Source organism: Monopterus albus, unplaced genomic scaffold, assembly GCF_001952655.1.
Source record: "Monopterus albus unplaced genomic scaffold, M_albus_1.0 scaffold114.1, whole genome shotgun sequence".
Taxonomy (NCBI): Eukaryota; Metazoa; Chordata; class Actinopteri; order Synbranchiformes; family Synbranchidae; genus Monopterus; species Monopterus albus.
The window spans coordinates 607,051-619,355 of record NW_018127994.1 but is presented as its reverse complement, the minus strand read 5'-3'; the positions used below and the strand labels follow the sequence as shown (position 1 = coordinate 619,355).

Here is a 12,305-nt window from a genome sequence, read left to right as displayed (position 1 = left end):
CAATTAATAGATCTGCAATAAAGACAGTGAATTGTATGTACCCCTTCACTGTGGTAGAACAGAAGTCCACTGGGTTGTAGAGTTCTGAAGTTGAGGCCTCCCTCAAAGTTGTCGAAGGGTGATATTTTTGCTGTAGATCCCAGGTAACCAGCCCCAGTGAAATAGGCATTATGAGACATCTGTCACAATAAAACATATCTCACTTTAATGAACTACTACCTTTCAGTTGCTCTACAACTTTCAGCTCACTGATCCTCCAATGAGATTTATGTGAAAGCTGTTAAACTACAACAGCCAATTATTTTATTTCAGTAAGGAGTAAAGTGTTTGTGTGTGCCAATGTGTGTGTGACTGTTTGTGAGATAATGTATTTGCTACTGATTCCAGACAAATATACACAGTGCATTATCAGTAACAGTGTGTGGAGTGCTGGAGGGTGTGCTTACAAATGACTCCTCAGGGCAGCCGCTGCTGATCCCAATGGTGCCAGGCTCCTCCAGCAGGTTGAAGTCTTTTTTCTGAAACTGGAATCCTTTCACACAGCCTTTCAGGCCGACCACAGCAGCCAGCTCCGGCCTGTTGTTATGCAGTACATGTACAGTACTGTCAACCTCTTACAGAGAAATTCTATGCTGCACTAGACAAAGTATCCACAGTATGTAAGCAAAAACACCCTTATGCCGCCACATCGCAAAGTCTGGCTTACCTACAGTATCTTAAGCCGTTTACAGCTATGTATTGCGCGGCGCAAGAATACATCCGCGCTGCGCTCAGTTTGGCACAGCCCAGGTTGGCGTGAGCTCTCCCTGCGCACTGCACTGAAGTTAAAAAAGTTTAACTTGGGCTTAGCACTCTGTGACTACACCTCGATGTATCCAATTGCAGAGAACCTGAGAGACCACAAAGAAAATGGAGGAGAAGCTGATTTTGGTGGACCCACAACCTCTTCTTCTTTACTGCAGCTCGTCTCCTCCTTCTCATCAATACAACTAAAACCAGAGCTTTTCGCTGACATGTAGATAGATACATCGTGCATTCAAGCCCATTGCATGAAAAATTTGTTAATATCTGCTAACCACCTTGAGGAAAGCATGTTGGTCACCTAGCACCTGGTGCTCAACATGGGCACGATTTGCGAATGTGTGCCCTCCTCCCCTGTGCCAAGCCCAACCCTCGCGGCGAGTACAGCACATATCACGTCATATCTGAAAATGGCTTTACTCCCCAAAAAGTCACATATATGCCCTAAGTTATACACCAATCAGGCATAACATTATGACCACCTGTACATCTGTACACACTTCAATGCAACACTTCTGCCTTAAAATTTGTGTTTAAGAAGCTCAAAATGTTTCAGTTTTTGGTGAGATTGTCATAAATGGATAAATTCAATTATATGTTCATTATTGAGGTCATAGTTAAAGGTGGTGTTGTAGTGGACTACATTATATTCAGAGGTGTTCCTAATATTCTGACCCTCTCATGCTTGTCAGTCGGCAGGACAAAAATATACAGATGCCTCTGAATTTCTTTGTAAATATGGCCTTCAGACACTGAAAAAAAATTACATCATTTTCTCTCTATCTGCCACTCTGGGAATCAAAAGAGTAATGTCAGCACCTGAGAAATGCACTGTAAATACACTTCCTAGAAGGAGACCTTTGCTGTATTTAGTGTCACATTTTTGGTTGCAACTAAACTTAACTCACCTGGATTTGAGGATGTTTGAGGGAGCCCCACCTATGTAGATATCTGAAAATGGTAGAGTGGTTTTTGGATTCTCCATAGATTTAACAAGGCTCTTGTCCACCAGTAGGATGACCTTCTTAGACTGATGGTAGATGACTGACACCTGTGCAAATGTCCCAATACCAACAGTTAGAGTGACATGTACATTACTGCATTCACATGTTCACAGGTTGATTCAGCCCAGCCATGTAAACTTAGTTGAGTCAAATGTACCTCGTGATATCGTGCATCATTTATTTGCAGCTTCGGTAAGTTATCCTCGAAACGTTTTGGCCCATCGCTGAAGCCAAAGTCATAAATTAGGCACAGGAAGCCATTCTTTAATTCTAATAGGAAGAACTTATCCTGCAAAGTAGAAAATATACTATATTAACATTTACAGTATCTCGGTTGATGATCAAAAACTACAGAAGCTTCTACATTTCATTATTTCTCACAGTCAGTGTGAGGGAATATAGCTTACAGTATATGATACAAATGCCTGTACGCTGTATGTAATGTATAATATATGGGACAAATTTCTATCTAAACATGTTTAACCCCTGGTATCCAGGAGCTCAGCATGGCATCAAGATGAAGATCTTGCTTGCAATATAGCCAGTGTCTCAAAATGGTTAATACAGGGTTAAAAACACCTTTCAAGATGCTAGTATGCAAAATCTAAAAGGAGAATTTGAGTTTTTAGACGTACCCCTGTGACCATGAGGAAAATGACCCCCTCATTTGCAACTGTTCGTACTGCAATATCAAATCTCGTGACAACACCAAATGGGGCCCTCCTTTCAATATTGCTGATGAGTGCATAGCCTGTTCCATCAAACAGGTAGCTGGCAATGCGACTCTGTGAGAATGCCAACTTGTACCTGAGAGAAGAAGGACAAATGTAATACTATAAACAGCAGCTTGTATGATTAATTTAGATTGCCCGATGCAGCAACATCTCAGTTCACACACACCCTATCTGGGATCATACTTAAACACAAGAAGCCTATCAAAGCTAGATTACTAGGGACGCTAAAAGTTTCAAGTTTAATCAATATCAGTCACTGTTAGTGCTGCAATTAATGGCAAATTTGCACCATAGATGTACAATATCAGCTAAACCCAAACCAGCAGATTAGCAAATTTTTCACTCCTCTGTCAGATTTTATTATTATAGTTTATATTGTGCTCATGCAGTACAGATACGCTAGTTGTGTTTACTCACCACAAGCTAAATCTTTAGTCTGTGGGGTACATTGTACTTGAATAGGAAATCTGTAGGTGAGTTAATACTGCCATGAAAATGTGTACCTGGGGCATGGTGTCGATGTAACCACATCCATTTTGTGAGTCTTCTTAAAATTATATAGACTGATTACATCATTGTTCAGGGAGGCCAACTCAATGCAGCCCACAAATGGAGCAAGACTCAGAGGCGGTGGTAGCTAGTTTTAAAACAAGGAAGCACAGTCATACTGTATATAGTTATTTAGGAAAAACAACAATTATTAAATCAAGTTTTATCTGTAAGATTCATTACCCTGACATCTGGTGGGACACCACCAACAAAGAACACTATATCCTTGGGGTCAACATCAAATAGCGAGTCAGTGCCTGGAGCCTTGCCTTTCTGGATAAACTTCTGCTCGTCCGTGGAGCTCTGACTAGGGATGGTCAGGAAGACTTTTCCATGTCTGCCCAGCCTGCACACAGGGACACAAAGAAGCATGAGTGACCAAAGTCATTTTACTTGCTGTCTAGTTTTGAGAGATGTACTGTATGTGAGATGATAGGCCACATTTTCATACTCTTATATCATACATCCCTTATATTTTTTAAAGCTTGCTCATACAGGTGTTTCAACTGAGATTTGATCATTAGCATAATCCATGCCCCTAAAGTTCTACATAGACTACTTGCTCCAAGTTTCATTCACAAAAATGTTGTTTCATGCTATAGAGCTGCCCTGCTGTTCAAAATCAGGAACCCAAAGAGTTCTGAAAAATAATAATACAGCCAGGCAGCACTGTCACCACACAGCAAGAAGCTTCTGGGTTCTAACCTGCCGGCTGACCGGGGCCTATCTGTGTGGAGTTTGCATGCTCTCCCCATGTCTGCGTGGGTTTGCTCCGGGTAGTCCAGCCTCCTCCGACAGTACAAAGACATGCAGGTGAGGTTAATTGATGACACTAAATTGCCCATAGGAGTGAATGTCACTGTGCTTCAATATCAGCCCTGTGACACACTGGCAACCTCTCGTCCAGTGGGGTTGGACCTAGTTCCGCTGCAACCCGCAATAGGAAAGCAGTCAGCTACAGCTGTTCTATACTAAAGGAGAAATTATCATAAAGCTAGATCCTAAAAGCTGCTAAAGCAAAGGTATCCATGGCTTAGATGGAGAGCATAGATGATATAGATGAGAGAACATTATACAGTAGGAATATGCTACACTTTGTGATGGAACAGAGGATGTACCTGCGTATGAATCACCTGTAAAGAGACTTTGATGATTAAGATGGTGATGATGATTAATAGAGTACAAATATTAAAGATGACCAGTGGTGATTTCTTTTACACACATTAAGGTTATGTTTATAGTCAGTGGTTCTCACTAAAACCTACTGTACTGTGAGGATTCTTCAGATCTAACAAACATGTTGAGTGAATTTCCTTCCTCATTTAATATTTACAGTACAAAGCATGGCTGTGTCTGACACCACTTTCTATTACTATATAGTGTACTGCATTTACTGTCTACTATTTTATCTGTTTATTTATTTGTGTTTGTAAATGTATTCATTCTGTGTTGTGTAAAAATTACACAATGGGACAAAATAGTAGTGTTCATAGCTTGAACACTACTTTCTGCTCTCAATCTCATGATGTAATGCATCACATTTTTATGTCAAAACTAGCATGCAACTTTAAATCACTCACTAGTGAGACAAAATAACAATGGTTAGTCAGTGTTGTAAATGATAGTCTATTCTATTTATTTATTGAGATTCTATCATTCATACAAGGAGCAGTGAAGGATGATTGATTTCAGACACATCCCTTGCAGTCTTCTTCTTCACTGCCTTTGTTGGTGTGTCACCACCATTGTCAGTGAAATAGCCTGAACAGTGTGCAGGAGGAACTTGCACACATTTCGCTCCAGAATGCCTTGATAGTCTTGAGATTTCATTGTGCCCTGCACAGATTCAAGACACTCTGTGCCAGATGCAGCATAGCAGCCCCAGAACATAACCGAGCCTCCTCCATGTTTCACAGTAGGTACAGTGTTCTCTTCTTTGTATGCTTCATTTTTGCATCTGTGAACATAGAGCTGATGTGACTTGCCAAACAGTTCCAGTTTTGTCTCATCTGTCCAAAGGACATTCTCCCAGAAGCTTTGTGGCTGGTCAATTTGCATTTTGGCAAATTCCAGTCTCGCTTTTTTATGATTTGCTTTTAACAGTGTAGTCCTCCTTGATCGTCTTCCATGAAGTCCACTGTGGCTCAAACAGAGACGGATGGTGCGATCTGACACATCTGACACTGATGTACCTTGACCTTGGAGTTCACCTCTAATCTCTTTGGAAGTTGTTCTGGGCTCTTTGGTTACCATTCGCATTATCTGTCTCTTCAATTTGTCATCACTTTTCCTCTTGCGGCCATGTCCAGGGAGGTTGGCTACAGTCCTATGGTCCTTAAACTTCTGAATAATATGTGCCACTGTGGTCACAGGAACATCAAGCTGCTTGGAGATGGTCTTATAGCATTTGCCTTTAACATGTTTGTCTATAATTTGCTTTCTAATCTCCTGAGACAACTTTCTCCTTAGCTTTCTGTGGTCCATGTTCAGTGTGGTACACACCATGATACCAAACAGCACAGTGACTACCTTTCACCCTCTAAATAGGCAGACTGACTGATTACAAGTTTGAAAACACCTGTGATGCTAATTAGAGAACACACTTTAGTTTAACTTGTCTCTATGGTCAAAATATTTTCAATCCTTTCTAGGGTACCATCATTTTTGTCCAGGCCAGTTTCATTAGTTTGTTTTTTAAAATGCTTCTGTTGAACCACAATTCAAAAGCAATGGCTGATTTCATTAGTTAATTTTCAGTAAATTTTTATTTATCATTACTTTTGTCAGTTTCACGTTATTTCAGTGACCATTAACGGAGGGGTACCAACAAGTTTGTACACAACTGTATAATGGTTCTTGCATGAGACCCACAGTTTCCCCCTACAGCTCATTAATAGACGTTACCTCTCTAATTTGATGTAGTTGAAGACAGCAGGCCATTGGCTGACAGGCTTTGAACTCAGCGGGATCTCAACATCTTCACCCCCAAGGTTGTATATATACACCAGATTGTCATTCTTGATAGCCAGACCCATGTAGTCTTTCCTACCCTGAGAACATAAAGAGCATAAAACATCAGAGTTTTACATCATGGCTTTACATCATTACATCACACTCTGCTCATTTTCACATTATGGCCTTTGTTCATCACTTGACAATGGTTCACCACTGTGCTATGAGTTTCATAAAGGGAATTATTATTTTACCTTGAAAAACATTGGTTTCAAAAGCATAAACATTCTTCATTCATGAGTAGTGCTCATGCTGAGGTCATTATTCCACACTGAAAAGCATGCAGACATTACAGAGGCAGTGAAATCCCCAAGATGAAATATCATTACAAAGAACAGCAAGGCCTCACACTGGGTAGCTGTACTGTTTCTGTGCCACAGTGGGCTCAAAGGACTAACGGTATTTATGTAAATGAACTCTGACTTTGAAGGCACACACATGCTCTATTGTCACAGGCATCTCTTAGAAACCTTGTGAAGAGGGCAAATGTGCACTTTCAACAACATTCAAGAGAGCAGAAATGACTGTTCCCATGATCACAACAGGTTTTAACAGCAGATCAGGTCCATATACCCACATGATCAAACCCCATCTTTAATTCATCAGATAAACCAGTTTCTACACATTTTTAGATTTGGGAGGTGAATGCAGAAACCTTAGTTGTTTCCCAAACGTGCATTAACTTGATGTCATGGGTCCCATCGATATCTACTTAGTATTCTGCCTGGTAAACATTTTTTTTTTGTAACTAATGACAGCAAATGGCAGAGCAACCAGTTCTTCTCTTTTTCCATGTTTCCTCACGTTTCTGTCTCCCAAGTACAGGATGAAACGGTCCTCTATGGGATCTTTGTCAGGGTCCACTCTCATGAACATACTAATGGATGTCACTGTCTTCAGTTCTTCAAGGTTGCTGTGAGGATGAACCTCCACCGAAGACTGGCCATTGAACTTCATGGACACTTGGACCTGGGATAGAAAACATAACAGAACCAGAATGACTGTGAGCTTATGTTGAGCTCAGTATGAGCTGTTTTGTGCTTTAAACTGCATGAATTAATTTATTAAAAGTAATGAATGGAAAATGTTACTGTATCCTTGTTAGCCATTAGCATCTCACTTTCTGCTCAGAGCCCTAGAGTTTAATCAGGCTTATGCTGTGGGAAAAATAGCACAAAGTTTCTTAGGCTTTGGTAATCTGTTTGATGTGTTCTTAGGGTTTTGATGTGTGACTTAATGGTCGTGGATATGGAGGTAACAGCTAACAGCTTCAGAATAGAAAATGCACCACATTATTATGCTTGTAATATTCCAGAGGGGGGAAAGAACACCAAGAGGTGCCTGACCCTGTGCAGATGATAAATTACACAGGTAAATAATCCTGTATTTACACAGCTTGTTCTAAGTGAAGCCTACATTCCTTTGGGGACAAAATAACAGTTAAACATCCTTGTATACTGAGCTTCCATATGAATGCTCACCCATTCTTTGGCACATTTAACTCTTTAATTTCATAGTTCTTTTTAATTAACTCTTTTAGCATATTTTTATTGAGTATTTTATTCTATACCACACATTGTTTTTATTTTGATTTTACAGTGTCAAATAGTTTGTAACTCAATTTTGAAAAATTTTGAAAAAATACAGAATGATAAACAGCATGAAGTTCATACTTGCTAATATATAAATATAATATTCAGAATGAGTAAGCTTAGCAATGCTAACATTATTTTTGTCATGTTCAGGGACCCACTCACATTTCTTAGTACCTGCATGAGCTAGCTTGATGTAGGCCGTGCATAAAGCTGGATAATGCCTCAACATTCCTGCCATTATTCAAAAGTTAAACCAAAATGTTGCAAAAACTGGACCTGCCATCGTCCTTTTGTAATACATTTTGCAACCAGATTGTGTACACTGCAAGGTAGCGGCTACAGGTGGACCCATGGTATCGGGCTGCCAATCAAAACCAATCATCTGAAATACACCCCCTTTTACATAACCAAATAAATAAAAACTAACTTAAAGCAAAATGACTACTTGTAGCATCAGAATATTTTCATTAATATTAATATAAATATAAAACCTTCTTGTTTTAAATATGCACAATATGAAGAGTGGTTTGACTGGTTTGCAGTTTGAGATGTCCTGTCAACAGTTTTACCGGCTTTTTTTTTTGTAGCCTATGAAGAAAATGCTTTTTGGGCCACAAGGGGATTTTGTGATGCAGTACTGCAAGTGGCCACTTGGAAAAATACACTGAGAAACTCAGAGGCAGCTCTGTATTCAGCTTTCATAATTACATCAATGGTTGAAAGTCATTAATCTCACTTTCTTGGCCACGCTTCTGGCCTGGGCTATGAGCTCTCTGATTCTCATGATATTGGTGGTCACATTGTTCACAGGCTTCTTCTCCTCAACCACCTTCAGCTTATCCAGCAGCTCAGGAACAAGCATATTCAGGTTCTTCACTGCAAAACAGGATTAATTAAGGATTAATCTGTTATCCGTTTACTATGAAAATATTGGTAAAGTGGATAATTCAATTTAATAGCCAATAGAGTTAACACATGTTGAGTTACTCAGTTTCATACATGGTTATTCCATGCTGAAAATACTGAAGTATTGCTGCCCTGAATCTGATACCTGCTTCCCCAGCAGAGTCAACAGCCTGTACATAAGCATCTGTGGAGTATTCATTGTTCCTCATGTTGTTGGCCCACTCATCAGCCTTGCTGCTTATGGGGGTGATGGTTTGAAGGACCTCTGCTGAGTGGTTGAGAGTTTCCTTAGCCACCTTCAGGGTAAACTCCAGACGCTGTGGTGTTCTGTCTGGAAATGGATGAAAAGAATGAGAAAATGCTAATTCTAATACAGTATGTCAAACTCTACAGAATGTACAACATATCGTAGTTGATTGTGTTCCTATAGATCTCTGAGCTGACCTCAACAATGGCTTCATCTAAATCATCACCATGTCTCTTGGACCCCATCCCAACCAGGTTGCTCAAAGACGTCTTTCTAATATGTTCACATTAGATCCAATCAACCTCTCTCTACTAACAGGCTATGTTCTCTAAACTTTTAAACTTGCAGTAATTAAACCTCTACTCAAAAAGCCTACTCTTGACCCAGGTCTTCTAGCTAATTATAGACCAATACCCAATCTCCCCTTTACTTCTAAAATCCTTGAAAAAGCTGCTGCAAAGCAGTTATGTGACAGGAATGCTTTGTTTGAAGATTTTCATTCAGGATTTAGTCCATCATAATACAGAAACTGCACTGGTGAAAGTCACCAACAATCTCCTCCAAGCCTCAAAGGACTTGTCTCTATACTTGTCCTCTTAGATCTCAGTGCTGCTTTTGACACCACTGATCACAACATCTTACTACAGAGGCTAGAATATGTTTTTGGGATTAAAGGAACTGCACTAAGTTGGTTCAAATCTTACTTATCAGATAGATTCTATTTTGTTCATGTTAATGATGAATCTTCGACACAGACTAAAATTAGTCATGGTGTTCCACAGGGCTCTATGCTAGGTCCAGTTCTCTTCACTTTATACATGCTCCCTTTAGGCAATATTATTAAGAAACACAACATAAATTTCCATTGCTAGATGATACTCAGTTATATTTATTTGTGAACCCAGATAAATCAGGTCAATTTGGCCTGGATGAGCTGTAATATCTTACTTCTAAACTTCTAAAACTGAAGTTCATGTACTTGGGCTTGAAAACCTTAGAAATATGCTGTCTAATTATATAGTTACTCTAGATCACATAGCCCTGGCCTCCAATACTGCTGTGAGGAATCTTTTCAACCAGGATATGTCCTTTAAATCACACATAAACCAAGTCTCTAGAACTGCCTTCTTTCACCTGCACAATATCACCAAAATCAGGAGCATCCTTGTCTCAAAGTGATTCTGAATAAAATGGTCCATGCATTTGTTACTTCCAGGCTGGACTACTGTAACTCTTTACTATCAGGATGTCCCACTAAGTCCCTACAAAGCCTCCAGTTAATCCAAAATGCTGCAGCCAGAGTACTGACATGAACTAGCAAGAGAGATCATATCTTTCCCATATTAGCTTCTCTCCACTGGCTCCCTATAAATTTCAGAATAGAATTTAAAATCCTTCTCCTAACATACAAAGTCCTTAATGACAAGGCTCCATTGTATCTTAGAGACCTCATAGAGCCTTATCATCCTAACAGAGCACTTCGCTCTCAAAGTGCAGGTTTACTTGTGGTTCCTAGAGTCCACAGAAGTAGAATGGGAAGCAGAGCCTTTAGCTATCAAGCTCCTCTACTATGGAACCAACTCCCAGTCTCAGTTCGGGAGGTGGACACCCTCTCTACCCTTAAGAGTAGACTTAAGACTTTCCTTTTTGATAAAGCTTATAGTTAGGGCTGGATCAGGTGACCCTGAGCCTTCCCTTAGTTATGCTGCTATAGGCCTAGGCTGCTGGGGGGGCCCCATGATGCTCTGAGTTTTTCTCCTCTCCTCTCCCTCCATCCATCTATATGCTACCACTATTCATCACTAACTGTGTGTCTCCTTTCTCCTGTAGTGTGTCCTCTCTCTCTCCCTGTACCTTTCTGCAGGTAGCCTTGGCTCTGGAACTCTACGTCTCTGATGAACAGTCACATCTACCTTCCCATTGTTTGATTGATTGCAGAAGGCTGCCTACTGAGAGCCGGGGTCTGTCAGAGGTTTCTTCCATTAAAGGGAGTTTTGCCTCCCTACTGTTGCCAAGTGCTTGCTCAAGTGGGAGGGGGTTTGTTGGATTTTCCCCTCTATAATAATAGTAATATTAGTAAGGTCTAGACCTTACTTAGATGACTTTTTTGTGATTTGACACTATACAAATAAAATTGAATTGAACTGAACTAAATTGAACTGGAATTGAATTAAAAGTGGATGGGTATGATAAAAATGTCGATGTCTTTCCCAGCAGTGTTCCTGCCAGTTTGGATAAGCCATTAACTATTTCTTTTGTATAAAATTAGAAAATTAACCAGAGTATTAGGGACATTAGTACATCATAAAACCTAGGAAAATATACCTGTGCTGCTACCCAGATACCTCTGAGTTGAGAGAACATAATTCTTCTGCGGTTCAGATAAAGCAATTTTTCACTTCAAACATTGTGCCCTGTTCGGGTGCAGTACACCCATTTATAATTTTTATCCAAAGAAAAAAGATACAATAAATTATTTTTTCAGGCTCAAACTTGAAGTCCTTGGCTTATTTTGTGTGAAGAACATACTGTATATCAGAACACATTTTCAATGGCCGCACACTGTCAGGTCCACTCAGCGCGACCTGCCTCTCTTTTGCCTTTCTCTCTCCTGCTCTTTCCTTTTTGTGGGACCAGCACCTCAGCTGTGTCGTTTGCTGTAATTAGTAACTCACGGGTTGTTGCGCACAGCTGAGGTGTGTTACTGTAATGACTTCCCTACCTTATTTTAACCTCTGGCTCCTCTGTTATACCGACATACCTTCTATGGATATACCGTTATTCGTGTTGGGATGTCATTGTGATTTCCACGCTGTCCTGTCCTGTCCTGTCCTGTCCTGTCCTGTCCTGTCCTGTCCTGTCCTGTCCTGTCCTGTCCTGTGGATCCCATTCAGTACGTTGGTTATGTAGCCCGTTGGCAAATACTGGGCTGGTGCTTCTTACAAATGAATATGGCTTGTGTTGTTACAGCTACAGTTTTAATTGTATTTGTGTTGTAAATGCCAATTCTGGGAAAGCTGTATTGGTTACCACACTAGGGTCACCCTCTTTACGCAGTCATGAGTAATGTGATTGGTCGAAGGAATCTGGCAATCTGTGTTACCTGCTGTGATTGGGGGAGAGGGGTTTTTGTGTAAAAAAAAGAAGTTGCAAGGAGTTAGGAGGAGAAAAGAAGGAGAAAAAAGAGGGCGTTAGAAAAAAGACTGAAAAAGGGACGGAGAAATTTGTCCAGGGCCGAGTACGGATGCTGTGGCAAAGTTTCGCTGACGGAGCCAGCCGGTTTGCCGTGTGGGAGCTGTGAAGCGGAGACAGTAAACTCACTTTGAAGCTAGTGTTAGGTTATTTCTTAGTTAGATAGATATTCAGAGATTTGTTGTTTAGAAATGTTTAGTGGAGACAGGTTGACTAGCTCAGGCTGTTAACTGGTCAGTTTAATGTGCTTGCAGTGCAGACTGCA

General features: G+C 40.4%; 1 protein-coding gene across 1 annotated transcript in view; it reads right to left on the bottom strand.

Moving 5' to 3' along the window:
* The window catches only part of lama4 (laminin, alpha 4), a 48,575-nt gene that overhangs the window by 6,286 nt on the left and 29,984 nt on the right, over positions 1–12,305 (bottom strand). The window contains exons 18-28 of the mRNA XM_020611516.1: positions 8,747–8,932; positions 8,432–8,571; positions 6,905–7,069; positions 5,993–6,138; positions 3,272–3,434; positions 3,043–3,176; positions 2,441–2,612; positions 1,963–2,094; positions 1,710–1,852; positions 447–576; positions 42–179 (exon numbers count right to left, since the gene is read on the bottom strand). Coding sequence (XP_020467172.1) covers positions 42–179; positions 447–576; positions 1,710–1,852; positions 1,963–2,094; positions 2,441–2,612; positions 3,043–3,176; positions 3,272–3,434; positions 5,993–6,138; positions 6,905–7,069; positions 8,432–8,571; positions 8,747–8,932 — 1,649 coding nt within the window. The remainder of the gene's footprint in view (positions 1–41; positions 180–446; positions 577–1,709; positions 1,853–1,962; positions 2,095–2,440; positions 2,613–3,042; positions 3,177–3,271; positions 3,435–5,992; positions 6,139–6,904; positions 7,070–8,431; positions 8,572–8,746; positions 8,933–12,305) is intronic.